Source organism: Oncorhynchus tshawytscha, linkage group LG01 (genome assembly GCF_018296145.1).
Source record: "Oncorhynchus tshawytscha isolate Ot180627B linkage group LG01, Otsh_v2.0, whole genome shotgun sequence".
NCBI lineage: Eukaryota > Metazoa > Chordata > Actinopteri > Salmoniformes > Salmonidae > Oncorhynchus > Oncorhynchus tshawytscha.
In genome coordinates, this window is record NC_056429.1 from 7,128,891 (window position 1) to 7,149,604 (window position 20,714).

General features: G+C 43.7%; 1 protein-coding gene across 1 annotated transcript in view; it reads left to right on the top strand.

Annotated features, from left to right (window-relative positions):
- Nucleotides 1–11,835, top strand: part of duox (dual oxidase) — a 39,773-nt gene extending 27,938 nt beyond the window's left edge. The window contains exons 22-31 of the mRNA XM_042324170.1: nt 1,281–1,511; nt 1,789–1,888; nt 3,770–3,819; nt 5,038–5,165; nt 6,142–6,295; nt 6,645–6,877; nt 7,489–7,647; nt 9,576–9,731; nt 10,125–10,253; nt 11,330–11,835. Coding sequence (XP_042180104.1) covers nt 1,281–1,511; nt 1,789–1,888; nt 3,770–3,819; nt 5,038–5,165; nt 6,142–6,295; nt 6,645–6,877; nt 7,489–7,647; nt 9,576–9,731; nt 10,125–10,253; nt 11,330–11,452 — 1,463 coding nt within the window. The 3' untranslated portion in view covers nt 11,453–11,835. The remainder of the gene's footprint in view (nt 1–1,280; nt 1,512–1,788; nt 1,889–3,769; nt 3,820–5,037; nt 5,166–6,141; nt 6,296–6,644; nt 6,878–7,488; nt 7,648–9,575; nt 9,732–10,124; nt 10,254–11,329) is intronic.
- The last annotated feature ends 8,879 nt before the right edge of the window (nt 11,836–20,714 follow it).

A 20,714-nucleotide genomic window follows, 5' to 3' on the forward strand; every position in this document is an offset into this window, starting at 1 on the left:
TTCTCTCGTCTTGTCTTGTCTTCTCTCGTCTTGTCTTCTCTGGTCTTGTCTTCTCTCATCTTCTCTCGTCTTCTCTTGTCTTCTCTCGTCTTCTCTTGTCTTCTCTCGTCTTGTCTTCTCTCGTCTTCTCTGGTCTTGTCTTCTCTCATCTTCTCTTGTCTTCTCTTGTCTTCTCTCATCTTGTCTTCTCTTCTCTCGTCTTGTCTTGTCTTCTCTCGTCTTGTCTTCTCTTGTCTTCTTCTGTCTTCCCCTGCATTCTCTGGTCTTTTCTTCTCTTGTCTTCTCTCATCTTCTCTTGTCTTCTCTCGTCTTGTCTTCTCTGGTCTTGTCTTCTCTCATCTTCTCTGGTCTTGTCTTCTCTCGTCTCGTCTTGTCTTCTCTCGTCTTGTCCTCTTTTCTATTATTTTCTCTTGTCTTCTCTCATCTTCTCTTGTCTTCCCCGGTCTTGTCTTCTCTTGTCTTCTCTGGTCTTGTCTTCTCTTGTCTTCTCTCATCTCGTCTTCTCTGGTCCTGTCTTCTCTCGTCTTCTCTCGTCTTGTCTTCTCTTGTCTTCTTTTCAATTATTTTCTCTTCTGTCTGTTCTTCTGTTTTGGGAGTTTGCTGGCACTTCGTTACAACTGCTATAATATACATTTGATTGGTTTGAATTTGAGCTAGCCTGGTTGGTCCCAGATATGTTTGTGATGTCTCGCCAACACCTATGCTTGTTGTCAAGACAGTACAAACAGATCTGAGACCAGGCTGGGAGTAAACTGTGCCAAGAAGAAGAAGAAGGCTGGGAGTTTTTTTTTTTATCTCAATGCCCAGAACCAAATCAGCTAAGGCGATCACGAGAGACGACTGTTTAGTTGACACAAATGCTTAACTTAATAAGATTTTCATAATTTTGTTGATTACTCATGCAATTTTAACTCCATTGCCCCACAAAAAGCATCTTATGAATGCTTAGGTACATTTTCCATTACATTACAATAGCTATACTGTATCTGAGTAGAAAGGTCTTCTGTCAGCCTTGTATATACCCTGAATCCCAAATCAAGCCCTGGCCCTAATCCTTCCTGTAGATCTAACAGAATGGGATATGTTTAAGCAATATGGTGATGACTTAAACTTACCCTTCTGTTTGGCTGACTTTTTTTGTTGCCATTTTGATTACACTTATCCAATCTCTTCAGATCTACGGTAGTGCCCTAGAGAATACGGAGGGGCTGAAGGGTCTTATTTGGGATTCAGGTAAAGCCTGTGGAATAACAGAAACAAACCCCTAGCTGCGTGTTTAGACTATGGTTTGCAGGCATACTCCACGGGCGTGCCGGAGACGTCGGTGGTGGGTATCTTGGTGTCGCGTGGTTCGGCGGCGGCCATCTCCTTCCTGTACCCCTACATGCTGCTGACGGTGTGCCGTAACCTCATCACCCTGGGACGAGAGACCTTCCTCAACCGATACATCCCCTTCGACGCCGCTATAGACTTCCATCGCTTCATGGCCATGTCCGCCCTCTTACTCACAGGTCAGAGGTCAGACGTCAGAGGTTGACACTTCTTAGGGTATCAACACTAAAGGAGGGGTTGACTGGGCGGAATTGGAAAAAAAAGTCACTTACCAATGTAAAAATCCTAAAAATGATTTATATTTTTTGTCTAAATCATTTCACTTTTGGGAACTCCTACATTTATGAATCCTAGTTTTTCCACATCTCATTGTAGTATCACATTTACAATGTTTTTCCAGTTCATGTTATGTTTTGCTCCTGAATGAACCCCTTCTTCTCCTCCTCTCCTCTTTAGTTGTCCATTCTCTGGGTCATGTGGTTAATGTCTACGTGTTCTCAGTCAGTGACCTCAGCATCCTGGTCTGTCTGTTCCCCAAGGTCCTAGTCAACAATGGGTAATGGCATTATTCTGGATTCTTCTTCATTCTTCAGGATTTTTGGGGAATATTTTGGGGGGATTCTCTCTCCATTTTCACATGCGTACCTCTTTACATACGTACTCTTTTATCTGAATTGCTCTGTGTTGAGTATTTACTGTGTTGAGTATTTACTGTGTTGAGTATTTACTGTGTTGACTATTTACTGTGTTGACTATTTACTATGTGTTGAGTATTTACTGTGTTGACTATTTACTGTGTTGACTATTTACTATGTGTTGACTATTTACTGTGTTGACTATTTACTGTGTTGACTATTTACTGTGTTGACTATTTACTGTGTTGACTATTTACTGTGTTGACTATTTACTATGTGTTGAGTATTTACTATGTTGACTATTTACTGTGTTGAGTATTTACTGTGTTGAGTATTTACTGTGTTGAGTATTTACTGTGTTGACTATTTACTGTGTTGAGTATTTACTGTGTTGACTATTTACTGTGTTGACTATTTACTGTGTTGACTATTTACTGTGTTGACTATTTACTGTGTTGAGTATTTACTGTGTTGAGTATTTACTGTGTTGACTATTTACTGTGTTGAGTATTTACTGTGTTGACTATTTACTGTGTTGACTATTTACTGTGTTGACTATTTACTGTGTTGACTATTTACTGTGTTGACTATTTACTGTGTTGACTATTTACTGTGTTGACTATTTACTGTGTTGACTATTTACTGTGTTGACTATTTACTGTGTTGACTATTTACTGTGTTGACTATTTACTGTGTTGACTATTTACTGTGTTGACTATTTACTGTGTTGACTATTTACTATGTGTTGAGTATTTACTATGTTGACTATTTACTGTGTTGACTATTTACTGTGTTGACTTTACTGTGTTGACTATTTACTATGTTGAGTATTTACTATGTTGACTATTTACTGTGTTGACTATTTACTATGTGTTGAGTATTTACTATGCTGACTATTTACTATGTTGACTATTTACTGTGTTGACTATTTACTGTGTTGAGTATTTACTGTGTTGACTATTTACTGTGTTGAGTATTTACTGTGTTGACTATTTACTGTGTTGACTATTTACTGTGTTGACTATTTACTATGTGTTGACTATTTACTGTGTTGACTATTTACTGTTGACTATTTACTATGTTGACTATTTACTGTGTTGACTATTTACTATTTACTGTGTTGACTATTTACTGTGTTGACTATTTACTGTGTTGACTATTTACTGTGTTGACTTTACTGTGTTGACTATTTACTATGTTGAGTATTTACTATGTTGACTATTTACTGTGTTGACTATTTACTATGTGTTGAGTATTTACTATGCTGACTATTTACTGTGTTGACTATTTACTGTGTTGACTATTTACTATGTGTTGAGTATTTACTATGTTGACTATTTACTGTGTTGACTATTTACTGTGTTGACTATTTACTATGTGTTGAGTATTTACTATGTTGACTATTTACTGTGTTGACTATTTACTGTGTTGACTATTTACTATGTGTTGACTATTTACTATTTGTTGACTATTTACTATGTTGACTATTTACTGTGTGTTGACTATTTACTATGTGTTGACTATTTACTATGTGTTGACTATTTACTGTGTTGACTATTTACTGTGTTGACTATTTACTATGTGTTGACTATTTACTATGTGTTGACTATTTACTGTGTTGACTATTTACTGTGTTGACTATTTACTATGTGTTGACTATTTACTATGTGTTGACTATTTACTGTGTTGACTATTTACTGTGTTGACTATTTACTATGTGTTGACTATTTACTATGTGTTGACTATTTACTGTGTTGACTATTTACTGTGTTGACTATTTACTCTGTTTTGACCATTTGCAGGTCTGAGATGCCGATGAAATGGTCGTGGTGGTTCTTTCAGAGTGTTCCAGGTAGGACAGAATACAAACCCATTCTCACCGGTCAAAACTGGGCAAAACTAGTTGATGTCATAATTATGTCATTTCAACCCGTTTCTAGTTATAATGACGCCAATGCAACCAGTTTTGCCCGCTGGGTTTGCTTTAGTCCCAGAATATAGACGATAAAGAGCTACTTTATGTTATTGCTGAATATTACAGTAGCTCAATACTTGTACGTGTCTCTCTCTAACGTGTCTCTCTCTGTGTCTCTCTCTCTAATGTTACTCTAACGTGTCTCTCTCTAACGTGTCTCTCTCTCTGTTACTCTAATGTGTCTCTCTCTCTGTTACTCTAATATTTCTCTCTCTGTTACTCTAACGTCTCTCTCTAACGTGTCTCTCTCTCTGTTACTCTAATGTGTCTCTCTCTAACGTGTCTCTCTCTAACGTGTCTCTCTCTCTGTTACTCTAATGTGTCTCTCTCTAACGTGTCTCTCTCTAACGTGTCTCTCTCTCTGTTACTCTAATGTGTCTATCTCTCTCTAACGTTACACTAATGTGTCTCTCTCTAACGTGTCTCTCTCTCTAACGTTACACTAACGTGTCTCTCTCTAACGTTACTCTAACGTGTCTCTCTCTCTCTAACGTGTCTCTCTCTAATGTTACTCTAACGTGTCTCTCTAACGTGTCTCTAACGTTACTCTAACGTGTCTCTCTTGTTACTAATGTTACTCTAACGTGTCTCTCTCTAACGTGTCTCTCTCTCTAATGTTACTCTAATGTGTCTCTCTCTCTGTTACTCTAACGTGTCTCTCTCTCTCTATCGTGTCTCTCTCTAATGTTACTCTAACGTGTCTCTCTAACGTGTCTCTCTCTCTAATGTTACTCTAACGTGTCTCTCTCTAATGTTACTCTAACGTATCTCTAACATCTCTCTAACGTTACTCTAACGTGTCTCTCTCTCTAATGTTACTCTAACGTGTCTCTCTCTAACGTTACTCTAACATGTCTCTCTCTAATGTTACTCTAACGTGTCTCTAACGTTACTCTAACGTGTCTCTCTCTCTAATGTTACTCTAACGTGTCTCTCTCTCTAATGTTACTCTAACGTGTCTCTCTCTAATGTTACTCTAACGTGTCTCTAACGTTACTCTAACGTGTCTCTCTCTCTAATGTTACTCTAACGTGTCTCTAACGTGTCTCTAACGTTACTCTCACATGTGTCTCTCTCTCTCTAATGTTACTGCAGGATTAACGGGCATCCTGCTTCTCTTCATCTTTGCGTTTATGTACGTCTTTGCCACTCAGTACTTCCGACGAATCAGCTTCCGGGGTTTCTGGCTCACACACTACCTCTATGTGGTCGTCTACATTCTGGTGAGCACAGAGATACATTATATTCATATACGTATACCTTGTACAACATACACAGATGAGTATTACTATAGTAGTTGCTGGTTAACCGAAGGGGCTTGCCATAACGTTGAACCACGGTGAACACAGGGAGGATCTCATTTGCACGAAAAGACTGTCCTCTCCTCGACTCCTCCGTGACCTGGAACTCGATAAGTGGTCTAGGAGAGTGTCAATTAGTCAGTAGGTGAAGGAGCCGTGTTCCCCTCATTCATTACCTACTAAATTCCACCCAAAAACTATATTTTTGCTCTTTGTTTCATTATTCCATTGTTGATATAGTCCCAAAATGTTTTCCATGTCAGCAATCAAGTTTGTAAGCTATATAACTTTAAAAATACACACATACAGCCGGTAGGATGTATTTTGGTTGGATTGAATGTAAATGCTGGTCCCTGTAGGGAGAACATGAAGTATATTTCCTCTTGGCCATGTCTCATCCCCTGGTTTCTAGTTGATTAAAACATGATCCTCTTGGCCATGTCTCATCCCCTGGTTTCTAGTTTATTAAAAACATGATCCTCTTGGCCATGTCTCATCCCCTGGTTTCTAGTTGATTAAAACATGATCCTCTTGGCCATGTCTCATCCCCTGGTTTCTAGTTTATTAAAACATGATCCTCTTGGCCATGTCTCATCCCCTGGTTTCTAGTTGATTAAAACATGATCCTTGGCCATGTCTCATCCCCTGGTTTCTAGTTGATTAAAACATGATCCTCTTGGCCATGTCTCATCCCCTGGTTTCTAGTTTATTAAAAACATGATCCTCTTGGCCATGTCTCATCCCCTGGTTTCTAGTTTATTAAAAACATGATCCTCTTGGCCATGTCTCATCCCCTGGTTTCTAGTTTATTTAAAACATGATCCTCTTGGCCATGTCTCCTCCCCTGGTTTCTAGTTGATTAAAACATGATCCTCTTGGCCATGTCTCGTCCCACCAGACAGTCATCCATGGCAGCTTTGCTCTGCTCCAGGAGCCTCGTTTCCACATCTACCTGATCCCCCCGGGACTGCTCTTCCTCCTGGACAAACTCATCAGCCTCAACAGGAAGAAGGTGGAGATCCCTGTGGTCAATGCTACGCTGCTGCCCTCAGGTAGGGACTGGGATAGAGGGTGGGAGGGGAGGAAGGAAGGGTGCATTGGTTGGTGGGTGGGAGGGGGCAGGGGGGGGGGAAGGGAGGGATGGAGAAGGGAGGGATGGAGGGAGGGAAGGAGTGAGGAAGGAGGGATGGATGGTGGATTGGATGGATGGATGGATGGGCGGATGAATGCATAAGTTCCCATTCCAGTTCTTTGTGTGTTAATTCTAGTTCTATCCTTATATTCCCCTCTACTCTGGCTATTGCCTTGTGCTACTGGTCGCTCAACCTCTCTCTATATCTTATATCTTATATAGGGTCTCTCTCTCTCTCTCCCTCTCAACCCCTCCCCACCCCAACATAGAAGTGACATACCTGGAGTTCAAGCGTCCCCAGGGCTTTGTGTACCGCTCAGGCCAGTGGGTGAGGGTGGCGTGTCTGGCGCTTGGCACAGATGAGTATCACCCATTCACCCTGACGTCAGCTCCACATGAGGAGACCCTCAGCCTTCACATCCGCGCCATAGGCCCCTGGACCAGCCACCTCCGAGAGGCATACGCCCCCAACAACCTGGAACAACTGCAAACATATCCAAAGGCATGGAGGGAGGGAAGGAGGGAGGCATAGAGGGAGGGAGGGAAGGAGGGAGGCATAGAGGGAGGGGAGGAGAGAGGCATGGAGGGAGGCATGGAGGGAGGCATGGAGCGAGGGAAGGAGGGAAGGCATGGAGGGAGGCATGGAGGGAGGGAAGGAGGGAGGCATGGAGCGAGGGATGGAGGGAGGGAGGGAAGGAGGGAGGCATGGAGGGAGGGAAGGAGGAGGCATGGAGGGAGGGAAGGAGGGAGGCATGGAGGGAGGGAAGGAGGGAGGCATGGAGGGAGGCATGGAAGGAGGGAGGCATGGAGGGAGGGAAGGAGGGAGGCATGGAGGGAAGGAGGGAGGCATGGAGGGAGGCATGGAGGGAGGGAAGGAGGGAGGCATGGAGCGAGGGAAGGAGGGAGGCATGGAGCGAGGGAAGGAGGATGTGTATGTGTAGGGGGGGGGGGTCTGTGTGTAGGTTGGGGGGGTCTGTGTGTGTGCATCCATCCGTGTCTGCTGCAAGCGTGTCTGTGTACATGCATGCATGTGGCTGGTTGGTTGGATGGTTGAGTAATTATTGCTGTTTTCCAATGCTTTCTCTATCACATATTTGTACTCCCATTCCACAGCTGTACCTGGACGGGCCATTTGGGGAGGGCCACCAGGAGTGGACAAATTTTGAGGTGTCAGTCCTGGTGGGAGGAGGGATTGGAGTCACCCCCTTCGCTTCCATCCTCAAGGACCTGGTGTTCAAGTCCTCGGTCAAGTTCAAGATACAGTGTAAAAAAGTAAGCTGTACAAATGAGAATGTCAGGAACCTTCTCCTTCTTCTCCTGCTTCTTCTGCTTCTTCTGCTTCTTCTTCTGCTTCTTCTTCTTCTTCTTCTTCTGCTTCTTCTTCTGCTTCTTCTGCTTCTTCTTCTGCTTCTTCTTCTGCTTCTTCTGCTTCTTCTGCTTCTTCTTCTGCTTCTTCTTCTTCTTCTTCTTCTGCTTCTTCTGCTTCTGCTTCTTCTTCTTCTTCTTCTTCTTCTGCTTCTTCTTCTGCTTCTTCTTCTGCTTCTTCTTCTGCTTCTTCTTCTTCTGCTTCTTCTTCTTCTGCTTCTTCTTCTGCTTCTTCTACTTCTTCTGCTTCTTCTGCTTCTGCTTCTTCTCTTCTTCTTCTTCTTCTTCTTCTGCTTCTTCTTCTGCTTCTTCTTCTGCTTCTTCTTCTGCTTCTTCTTCTTCTTCTTCTGCTTCTTCTTCTGCTTCTTCTTCTTCTTTCTCTTCTTCTTCTTCTACTTCTGCTTCTTCTTCGTCTGCTTCTTCTTCTTCTTCTTCTTCTGCTTCTTCTGCGTCTTCTTCTGCTTCTTCTTCTTCTTCGTCTGTTTCTTCTTCTTCTGCTACTTCTGCCTCTTTTTCTTCTGCTACTTCTACTTCTGCTTCTTCTTCTTCTTCTTCTTCTGCTTCTTCTTCTTCTTTCTCTTCTAATTCTGCTTCTTCTTCTTCTGCTTCTACTTCTACTTCTGCTTCTTTTTCTTCTGCTTCTACTTCTACTTCTGCTTCTTCTGCTTCTGCTTCTGCTTCTGCTTCTTTTTCTTCTGCTTCTACTTCTGCTTCTTCTTCTTCTTCTGCTGCTTCTTCTTCTGCTTCTTCTTCTTCTTCTTCTTCTTCTTCTGCTGCTTCTTCTTCTTCTTCTTCTGCTTCTTCTGCTTCTTCTTCTGCTTCTTCTTCTTCTGCTTCTTCTGCTTCTTCTTCTTCTGCTTCTTCTTCTTCTGCTTCTTCTGCTTCTTCTTCTTCTTCTTCTTCTTCTTCTTCTGCTTCTTCTTCTTCTGCTTCTTCTGCTTCTTCTTCTTCTTCTTCTTCTTCTGCTGCTTCTTCTTCTTCTGCTTCTTCTTCTTCTTCTTCTGCTTCTTCTTCTTCTTCTTCTTCTTCTCCTGCTTCTTCTTCTGCTTCTTCTGCTTCTTCTTCTTCTTCTTCTCCTGCTTCTTCTTCTTCTGCTTCTTCTTCTTCTGCTTCTTCTTCTTCTGCTTCTTCTGCTTCTTCTTCTTCTGCTTCTTCTTCTTCTGCTTCTTCTTCTTCTGCTTCTTCTGCTTCTTCTTCTCCTTCTTCTTCTTCTGCTGCTTCTGCTTCTTCTGCTTCTTCTTCTTCTGCTTCTTCTGCTTCTTCTGCTTCTTCTTCTCCTTCTTCTGCTTCTGCTTCTTCTGCTTCTTCTTCTTCTTCTTCTCCTGCTTCTTCTGCTTCTTCTGCTTCTTCTTCTTCTGCTTCTTCTTCTTCTTCTGCTTCTTCTTCTTCTGCTTCTGCTTCTTATTCTCCTTCTGCTTCTTCTTCTGCTTCTTCTAGTGATCCAAATCAAAGTGTATTTGTCACATGCGCCGAATACAACAGGTGTAGACCTTACAGTGAAATGCTTACTTACAGGCTCTAACCAATAGTGCAAAAAAAGGTATTAGGTGAACAATAGGTAAATAAAGAAATAAAACAACAGTAAAAAGACAGGCTGTATACAGTAGCAAGGCTATAAAAGTAGCGAGGCTACATACAGACACCGGTTAGTCAGGCTGATTGAGGTAGTATGTACATGTAGATATGGTTACATGTACAGTATTTACACAGTATTTACACAGTCCCGTATCAGAATAAAAGTAAATATACCTCCTGTCTTTTTGTCCTTAACCTAATCTGAATCCCTATGCCTAACCTTTGGCTTTGCCCGGGGGGAATATCCTGTCCGTCTGCAGATATACTTTATCTGGGTGACGCGGACTCAGCGTCAGTTTGAGTGGGTGTCTGACATCATCCGGGAGGTGGAGGAGCAGGACAATCTGGGCCTGGTCTCTGTCCACATCTACATCACACAGCTGGCGGAGAAGTTTGACCTGCGAACCACCATGCTGGTGAGAACAACCAACAAACGGTTTCCTGGACGTAGATTAAAAACCCACATTCTCAACCCAGGGCTAGGCTTAATCTGGGTCTGGAAAACTGGCCCTAGAAGTGCTTGAAAATGTCACAGGATTAGAGTACAACAGTGTAGATACATTGTCTGGTTTAGTTGTAGCTTCTATTATGTACCAGGAGGGCAGAGCTTACACTTTAGGACCTTAAGACCTTAAGACCTTAAGACTTTAGGACTTGGTGACTAAGACTTTAGGACTTGGTGATTTTGTGACTTTAAGACTTTAGGACTTTAAAATGTTAGGACATGAGGATTTTAGGACTGTACATTTTTAACAACAGTAAATGTAGTATGTGGTACTAAAGTGGGATGTCCTGATGTGTCTGGTCAGTATGTGTGTGAGCGTCACTTCCAGAAGGTGTGGAATCGGAGCCTGTTCACCGGCCTGCAATCTGTGACCCACTTTGGTCGTCCACCATTTGCCTCCTTCTTCAGCTCTCTTCAAGAGGTGCACCCTGAGGTTAGTTACTGCTACACAACATCGTATGTGTGTTTGTATGTGTGTGTGTGGCATGTATGTGTGTGTGTGTGTGTCCTTTGTCTCCTTCATGTGTGTGTGTGTGTCCTTTGTCTCCTTCAGCTCATTACAGGAGGTGCACTCTGAGGTCAGTTACATAGACACATCCATCAGCGCCATGTTGCGTAAAACCTGACGCCAGACCTGTTTGTACTTTATAGTGGTTATTATATTGCTATCATCTGTTATCATAGTATCTATCAGTATTCCTTGTCCATAGACATTAGCTAATACAGCACAAACTTCTCTGGAAGAAGAGTATACTATATACAGGGCATTTGGAAAATATTCAGACCTCACTTTTTCCATATTTTGTTTACGTTTAAAGCCTTAATTCAGAAATGGATGAAATTGTTTTTTTCCACCCTTCATCCAATCTACACACAATACCCCATAATGACAAAGCAAAAGAAAGGATTTTAGACATTTTTGCAAATGTATTAAAATAATACATTTACATGAGTATTCAGACCCTTTAACTCAGTACTTTGTTGAAGCACCTTGTTGAAGCACCTTTTGGCAGCGATTACAGCCTCTGCAGTTAGCAATCTACCAGGATAAACAGATACTCATACATTGGAACTGGTCTTACAGAATTACTGATTGTCTCTCTTTCTCTCTCTCTCTCTCTCTCTCTCTCTCTCTCTCTCTTTCGCTCTCTCTCTCTGTCTCTCTTTCTCTCTCTCTCTCTCTGTCTCTCGCTCTCTCTCTCTCTCGCTCTCTCTCTCTCTCGCTCTCTCTCTCTGTCTCTCTTTCTCTCTCTCTCTCTCTGTCTCTCGCTCTCTCTCTCTCGCTCTCTGTCTCTCTCTCTCTCTCTCTCTCGCTCTCTCTCTCTCTCTCTCTCTCTCTCGCTCTCTCTCTCTCTCGCTCTCTCTCTCTCTCGCTCTCTCTCTCTCTCTCTCTCTCGCTCTCTCTCTCTGTCTCTCTTTCTCTCTCTCTCTCTCTCTGTCTCTCGCTCTCTCTCTCTCTCTCTCTCGCTCTCTCTCTCTGTCTCTCTCTCGCTCTCGCTCTCTCTCTAGGTGGGTAAGATTGGTGTGTTCAGCTGTGGTCCTCCTGGTCTCACTAAGAACGTAGAGAAGGCCTGCCAACAGATGAACAAGAGAGACCAAACACATTTCATACATCACTATGAGAACTTCTAACAGCAGGACTGGGGAATACCCATAGTACACCACTTACTACTACTGTGCCGAATAACAATGAAGAAAGAACAGTTTATGAGTCCTTCAGACTAGATTTTACGACTTATAAATTCATTAAAATAAAAAATAAAGTACTGTCTACTGCTTTTACGTAATATTTGTCATTTTCAATGATTAGCAATGTTATGAGCTAGTCTGTATTAAATAGATATGTCCATTTTATATATGATGTGATAATTAACAGATTGCATTTTTTGAACCTGAAGATGAATGGTTTTGACCACTTGATAATGTTGGTTGCTCCTGCTGTCATTGTTAGAAAGAACTTGTTGCACCACCGGTGTATAAAAGGACAAAGGCACCTGCAAAAAAATAAATGTTTTTTTAATCCATTTTGTTGTGCAGTTGTTACATTTTGTATTGTTGTTTTCATGTCCGACGGTGTTGTTACACACACACACAGGCGAAGTGAAAATGATACCATAATTGATATATCAATTGAGCAACGTGCACAACGAGCAAAATCATGGTATCATTTCCACTTCGCCTGTCAGAACCATGATGAGCACGGCCCAGGTATTGTCTCGGCTTTGCTGTATCACAACCTCTTGACTCAGAGTAGCCTTCCATCAACCTACCGAAGGTTGCACCTGGGCAGAAACCGGTATGAATGGTAGCTCTTCAGGCTTTCAACGAGAAGCTTGCGGGTAGATACTGAGAAATAATCAGTAGCCTTAATTTTAGGGAAATAATTTCCCTCCCTGAGCTATTTAAAGGCATTTAAAACCATTATACATTTCGACATATATTTTCCCAACATCAATCGTTTAAATTGCATCATTAAGACGTTTTTATCCAGTTACACAAATAGCCGCGCTGGCTGAGCTCCGTGTGCAGGCGCACCGTGACCACAATCTAGCCAAGCCTGTATCTGTCAAATCGACAAAATAAGCCCTTTTTTACTCTTTTCTTTGCATCAAATATGTTGTAAATAGCTGCTGAGACAAGTTGATTTAAAAAAAAAATTCATTGTGAAAGCGCTTCAAACAAAGGCGGGAGGTAGCCTAGTGGTTAGAGCGTTGGTCTAGTAACCGGAAGGCTGCAAGATCCCCCGAGCTGACAAGGTACAAATCTGTCGTTTTGTCCCCTGAACAAGGCAGTTAACCCACTGTTTGTAGGCTGTCATTGAAAATAAGAATTTGTTCTTAACTGACGTGCCTAGTTAAATAAAGGTAAAATAAAAATTCCACCAAACCAGGATGACTTAGACTTTGACTTGAATTACATAAACTGAGTGTACAAAACATTAAAGAACACCTGCTCGTTCAATGACTATCCAGGTGAATCCAGGTAAAAGTTATGGTCCCTTATTGATGTCACTTGTTAAATCCACTTCAATCAGTGTAGATGAAGGAGGAGGAGACGGGTTAAAGAAGGATTTTTAAGCCTTGAGACAACTGAGACATGGATTGTATATGTGTGCCATTCAGAGGGTGAATGGGCCAGGCAAAAGACTTAGTGGCCTTTGAACCGGGTATGACAGTAGGTGCCAGGAGCACCGTTTTTTGTCAAGAACTGCAACGCTGCTGGGTTTTTCAAGCTCAACAGTTTCCTGTGTGTATTAAGAATGGTCCCCCACCCAAAGGAATTCCAGACAACTTTTGTATTTGTATTTCTATTTATTAGGGAACCCCATTAGCTGTTGCCAAGGCAGCAACTTCTCTTCCTGGAGTCCAAACACATTGGGACACTTACATCACACATAAAACAAAAGATAAAACACTACATCATATAACATTGTTACACCCTTACATATCTACAACACAGATGTACAATATCACCATACAACAATTTTACGATGTGTGTATGTGTAGAGTGTGTGTGCCAGCGTGTGTGTGTGTGTGCGTGTGTGTGTGCGTGTGTGTGTGTGTGTGTGCGTGTGTGTGTGTGTGTGTGCGTATGCGTGTGTGTGTGTGCGTGTGCGTGTATGTGTGTGTGCGTGTGTGTGTGTGTGTGCGTATGCGTGTGTGTGTGTGCGTATGCGCATGTGTGTGTGTGCGTATGCGTGTGTGCATATGCGTGTGTGTGTGCGTGTGCGTGTGTGTGTGTGTGTGTATATGCGTGTGTGTGCATATGCGTGTGTGTGTGCGTGCGTGTGCGTGTGTGTGTGTGTGTGTGTGTGTGCGTATGCTTGTGTCTGTACCTGTGTGGATATTCACAGTCCTCGCTGTTCCATAAGGTGTATTTTTTACCTGTTTAAAAAAAAAATCTGATTCTACTGTTTGTATCAGTTACTTGATGTGGAATAGAGTTCCATGTAGTCATGGCTCTATGTAGTACTGTGTGCCTCCCATAGTCTGTTCTGGACTTGGGGACTGTGACGAGACCTCTGGTGGCATGTCTTGTGGGGTGTGCATGTGTGTGTCATGGATCCCTTCCGGGTACTGCTGCTCATTCTGTTCACCAGTTCCAGAGGTCGACGTCACCCGGCCATCTAGGCTGCACTGAACTGTGTCATTACGCACACCTGGTTCCAATTCCTCACGGATTGTATGTGCATAAATGTGCCCTTAGTTTCCCCACTGGGCTGTGGATTATTGTTCCCCCATTGGGCTGTGGATTATTGTTCCCCACTGGGCTGTGGATTATTGTTCCCCCACTGGGCTGTGGATTATTGTTTCCCCATTGGGCTGTGGATTATAGTTTCCCCACTGGGCTGTGGATTATAGTTTCCCCATTGGGCTGTGGATTATTGTTTCCCCACTGGGCTGTGGATTATTGTTCCCCCACTGGGCTGTAGATTATAGTTTCCCCACTGGGCTGTGGATTATTGTTCCCTCACTGGGCTGTGGATTATAGTTTCCCCACTGGGCTGTGGATTATTGTTCCCTCACTGGGCTGTGGATTATAGTTTCCCCACTGGGCTGTGGATTATTGTTCCCTCACTGGGCTGTGGATTATTGTTCCCTCACTGGGCTGTGGATTATTGTTCCCTCACTGGGCTGTGGATTATTGTTCCCTCACTGGGCTGTGGATTATTGTTCCTCACTGGGCTGTGGATTATTGTTCCCTCACTGGGCTGTGGATTATAGTTTCCCCACTGGGCTGTGGATTATTGTTCCCTCACTGGGCTGTGGATTATTGTTTCCCCACTGGGCTGTGGATTATTGTTCCCCACTGGGCTGTGGATTATTGTTCCTCACTGGGCTGTGGATTATTGTTCCCTCACTGGGCTGTGGATTATTGTTCCCCCACTGGGCTGTGGATTATTGTTCCCTCACTGGGCTGTGGATTATTGTTCCCCCACTGGGCTGTGGATTATTGTTCCCCCACTGGGCTGTGGATTATTGTTCCTCCCTGGGCTGTGGATTATTGTTCCTCACTGGGCTGTGGATTATTGTTCCCCCACTGGGCTGTGGATTATTGTTCCCTCACTGGGCTGTGGATTATAGTTCCCTCACTGGGCTGTGGATTATAGTTCCCTCACTGGGCTGTGGATTATAGTTCCCTCACTGGGCTGTGGATTATTGTTCCCTCACTGGGCTGTGGATTATAGTTCCCTCACTGGGCTGTGGATTATAGTTCCCTCACTGGGCTGTGGATTATAGTTTCCTCACTGGGCTGTGGATTATTGTTCCCTCACTGGGCTGTGGATTATAGTTCCCCCACTGGGCTGTGGATTATAGTTCCCTCACTGGGCTGTGGATTATAGTTCCCTCACTGGGCTGTGGATTATAGTTCCCTCACTGGGCTGTGGATTATTGTTCCCTCACTGGGCTGTGGATTATAGTTCCCCCACTGGGCTGTGGATTATAGTTCCCTCACTGGGCTGTGGATTATAGTTCCCTCACTGGGCTGTGGATTATTGTTCCCTCACTGGGCTGTGGATTATAGTTCCCCCACTGGGCTGTGGATTATAGTTCCCTCACTGGGCTGTGGATTATAGTTTCCCCACTGGGCTGTGGATTATTGTTCCCCCACTGGGCTGTGGATTATAGTTTCCCCACTGGGCTGTGGATTATAGTTCCCCACTGGGCTGTGGATTATAGTTTCCCCACTGGGCTGTGGATTATAGTTTCCCCACTGGGCTGTGGATTATAGTTTCCCCACTGGGCTGTGGATTATTGTTCCCTCACTGTGCTGTGGATTATTGTTCCCTCACTGGGCTGTGGATTATAGTTTCCCCACTGGGCTGTGGATTATTGTTCCCTCACTGGGCTGTGGATTATAGTTCCCTCACTGGGCTGTGGATTATAGTTCCCTCACTGGGCTGTGGATTATTGTTCCCTCACTGGGCTGTGGATTATTGTTCCCTCACTGGGCTGTGGATTATTGTTCCTCACTGGGCTGTGGATTATTGTTCCCTCACTGGGCTGTGGATTATTGTTCCTCACTGGGCTGTGGATTATTGTTCCCTCACTGGGCTGTGGATTATTGTTCCCTCACTGGGCTTTGGATTATTGTTCCCTCACTGGGCTGTGGATTATTGTTCCTCACTGGGCTGTGGATTATTGTTCCCTCACTGGGCTGTGGATTATTGTTCCCTCACTGGGCTGTGGATTATTGTTCCCTCACTGGGCTGTGGATTATTGTTCCCTCACTGGGCTGTGGATTATTGTTCCCCCACTGGGCTGTGGATTATTGTTCCCCATTGGGCTGTGGATTATTGTTCCCCATTGGGCTGTGGATTATTGTTCCCATGTCCACTGGTCGTGTGAGTACCGATGCGTTGTCTCAGCCTGTGCCGCGGGTTTTGTGCTTTGTGTATTTACTTACGGGTATCGTCCCGTGTCGTTCTACGAGGTTTACCCTCGCTCTTTTGTTTGGGTACATCCCAGTGTTTTGTATGCGTGTTTGTTTTGGGTGTATAAAAAAAAAACAGATGTATTCCTGCGCCTGTCTCCTTCATACCAGCGTGACAGGGTGTCTGAGCTGTGGGCTAGTAGTTTAAACAGATGTATTCCTGCGCCTGTCTCCTTTATACCAGCGTGACAGGGTGTCTGAGCTGTGGGCTAGTAGTTTAAACAGATGTATTCCTGCGCCTGTCTCCTTTATACCAGCGTGACAGGGTGTCTGAGCTGTGGGCTAGTAGTTTAAACAGATGTATTCCTGCGCCTGTCTCCAAATCCTTCATACCAGCGTGACAGGGTGTCTGAGCTGTGGGCTAGTAGTTTAAACAGATGTATTCCTGCACCTGTCTCGTTTATACCAGCGTGACAGGGTGTCTGAGCTGTGGGCTAGTAGTTTAAACAGATGTATTCCTGCGCCTGTCTCCTTTATACCAGCGTGACAGGGTGTCTGAGCTGTGGGCTAGTAGTTTAAACAGATGTATTCCTGCGCCTGTCTCCAAATCCTTCATACCAGCGTGACAGGGTGTCTGAGTTGTGGGCTAGTAGTTTAAACAGATGTATTCCTGCGCCTGTCTCCTTTATACCAGCGTGACAGGGTGTCTGAGCTGTGGGCTAGTAGTTTAAACAGATGTCAACGCTTCTTACAAAAACAACAGGAAGTGATGAAGTCAATCAGGAAGTGATGAAGTCAATCAGGAAGTGATGAAGTCAATCAGGAAGTGATTAAGTCAATCTCTCCTCCACTTTGAGCGATGAGAGATCGACATGCACATTATTAATGTTAGCTCTCCGTGTACATTTAAGAGACAGCCGTGCTGCACTGTTGTGAAAATTGTAATTTTCAGAGGTCCCTCTTTGTGGCATCTGACCACATGACTGAACAGTAGTCCAGGTGTGACAAAACTAGGGCCTGTAGGACCTGCCTTGTTGATAGTGCTGTTAAGAAGGTAGAATCTAGGACCTGTAGGACCTGCCTTGTTGATAGTGCTGTTATGATAGAAACTAGGGCCTGTAGGACCTGCCTTGTTGATAGTGCTGTTATGATAGAAACTAGGGCCTGTAGGACCTGCCTTGTTGATAGTGCTGTTAAGAAGGTAGAAACTAGGGCCTGTAGGACCTGCCTTGGTGATAGTGCTGTTAAGAAGGTAGAAACTAGGACCTGTAGGACCTGCCTTGTTGATAGTGCTGTTATGATAGAAACTAGGGCCTGTAGGACCTGCCTTGTTGATAGTGCTGTTATGATAGAAACTAGGGCCTGTAGGACCTGCCTTGTTGATAGTGCTGTTAAGAAGGTAGAAACTAGGGCCTGTAGGACCTGCCTTGGTGATAGTGCTGTTAAGAAGGTAGAAACTAGGACCTGTAGGACCTGCCTTGTTGATAGTGCTGTTAAGAAGGTAGAAACTAGGGCCTGTAGGACCTGCCTTGTTGATAGTGCTGTTAAGAAGGTAGAAACTAGGACCTGTAGGACCTGCCTTGTTGATAGTGCTGTTAAGAAGGTAGAAACTAGGACCTGTAGGACCTGCCTTGGTGATAGTGCTGTTAAGAAGGTAGAAACTAGGGCCTGTAGGACCTGCCTTGTTGATAGTGCTGTTAAGAAGGTAGAAACTAGGACCTGTAGGACCTGCCTTGTTGATAGTGCTGTTATGATAGAAACTAGGGCCTGTAGGACCTGCCTTGTTGTTAGTGCTGTTAAGAAGGTAGAATCTAGGACCTGTAGGACCTGCCTTGTTGATAGTGCTGTTATGATATAAACTAGGGCCTGTAGGACCTGCCTTGTTGATAGTGCTGTTATGATAGAAACTAGGGCCTGTAGGACCTGCCTTGTTGATAGTGCTGTTATGATAGAAACTAGGGCCTGTAGGACCTGCCTTGTTGATAGTGCTGTTAAGAAGGTAGAAACTAGGGCCTGTAGGACCTGCCTTGTTGATAGTGCTGTTAAGAAGGTAGAAACTAGGACCTGTAGGACCTGCCTTGTTGATAGTGCTGTTAAGAAGGTAGAAACTAGGGCCTGTAGGACCTGCCTTGGTGATAGTGATGTTAAGAAGGTAGAAACTAGGACCTGTAGGACCTGCCTTGTTGATAGTGCTGTTAAGAAGGTAGAAACTAGGGCCTGTAGGACCTGCCTTGTTGATAGTGCTGTTAAGAAGGTAGAAACTAGGACCTGTAGGACCTGCCTTGTTGATATTGCTGTTAAGAAGGTAGAAACTAGGACCTGTAGGACCTGCCTTGGTGATAGTGCTGTTAAGAAGGTAGAAACTAGGACCTCTAGGACCTGCCTTGTTGATAGTGCTGTTAAGAAGGTAGAAACTAGGGCCTGTAGGACCTGCCTTGTTGATAGTGCTGTTAAGAAGGTAGAAACTAGGACCTGTAGGACCTGCCTTGTTGATAGTGCTGTTAAGAAGGTAGAAACTAGGACCTGTAGGACCTGCCTTGGTGATAGTGCTGTTAAGAAGGTAGAAACTAGGGCCTGTAGGACCTGCCTTGTTGATAGTGCTGTTAAGAAGGTAGAAACTAGGACCTGTAGGACCTGCCTTGTTGATAGTGCTGTTATGATAGAAACTAGGGCCTGTAGGACCTGCCTTGTTGTTAGTGCTGTTAAGAAGGTAGAATCTAGGACCTGTAGGACCTGCCTTGTTGATAGTGCTGTTATGATAGAAACTAGGGCCTGTAGGACCTGCCTTGTTGATAGTGCTGTTATGATAGAAACTAGGGCCTGTAGGACCTGCCTTGTTGATAGTGCTGTTATGATAGAAACTAGGGCCTGTAGGACCTGCCTTGTTGATAGTGCTGTTAAGAAGGTAGAAACTAGGGCCTGTAGGACCTGCCTTGTTGATAGTGCTGTTAAGAAGGTAGAAACTAGGACCTGTAGGACCTGCCTTGTTGATAGTGCTGTTAAGAAGGTAGAAACTAGGGCCTGTAGGACCTGCCTTGGTGATAGTGCTGTTAAGAAGGTAGAAACTAGGACCTGTAGGACCTGCCTTGTTGATAGTGCTGTTAAGAAGGTAGAAACTAGGGCCTGTAGGACCTGCCTTGTTGATAGTGCTGTTAAGAAGGTAGAAACTAGGACCTGTAGGACCTGCCTTGTTGATATTGCTGTTAAGAAGGTAGAAACTAGGACCTGTAGGACCTGCCTTGGTGATAGTGCTGTTAAGAAGGTAGAAACTAGGACCTCTAGGACCTGCCTTGTTGATAGTGCTGTTAAGAAGGTAGAAACTAGGACCTGTAGGACCTGCCTTGTTGATAGTGCTGTTAAGAAGGTAGAAACTAGGACCTGTAGGACCTGCCTTGTTGATAGTGCTGTTAAGAAGGTAGAAACTAGGACCTGTAGGACCTGCCTTGTTGATAGTGCTGTTAAGAAGGTAGAAACTAGGACCTGTAGGACCTGCCTTGTTGATAGTGCTGTTAAGAAGGTAGAAACTAGGACCTGTAGGACCTGCCTTGTTGATAGTGCTGTTAAGAAGGTAGAAACTAGGACCTGTAGGACCTGCCTTGTTGATAGTGCTGTTAAGAAGGTAGAAACTAGGACCTGTAGGACCTGCCTTGTTGATAGTGCTGTTAAGAAGGTAGAAACTAGGACCTGTAGGACCTGCCTTGTTGATAGTGCTGTTAAGAAGGTAGAAACTAGGACCTGTAGGACCTGCCTTGTTGATAGTGCTGTTAAGAAGGTAGAAACTAGGACCTGCCTTGTTGATAGTGCTGTTAAGAAGGTAGCGCAGCGCTTTATTATGGACAGACTTCATCCCCATTCTAGCTACTGTTGTATCAATATGGTTTGACCATGACATTTTACAATCCAGTGTTAATCCAAGCAGTTTAGACTCCTCAACTTCCTCAATTTCTACATTATTCATTACAATATTTAGTTGCAGTTTAGTGAATGATTTGTCTAAAATGCAATTCCTTGCCACCCATTCTGAAACTAACTGCAACTCTTTGTTGAGTGTTGCAGTGATTTCACTCACTATAGTAGCTGACGTGTATAGTGTTGAGTCATCTGCATACATTGACACTCTGGCTTTACTCAGTGGCATGACGTTAGTATAGATTGCAAAAAAAGTAAAGGGCCTAGAAAACTGCCCTGGGGAAATCCTGATTCTATCTGCATGATATTGGAGAGGCTTCCAATAAAGAATACCCTCTGTGTTCTGTTCTTGAGTAGGCAACTTGATGATAGCCAGTCAATATTTAAATCACCCCAAAAATATACCTCTCTGTTGATATCACTTACATTATCAAGCATTTCACACATATGCTTGATTGTTTGATTGTATTTATTGCTTTACTGGGAAGCTTATCAGAAGACATGCTCAAGTTATTGATGTTAACTCTGCACACAGTGGACTTCCTACTAGGGCAATTCGCCTCAGTGCTAACAGTATAACTCTGATTCATAGGCGCATGCTTACTGCATA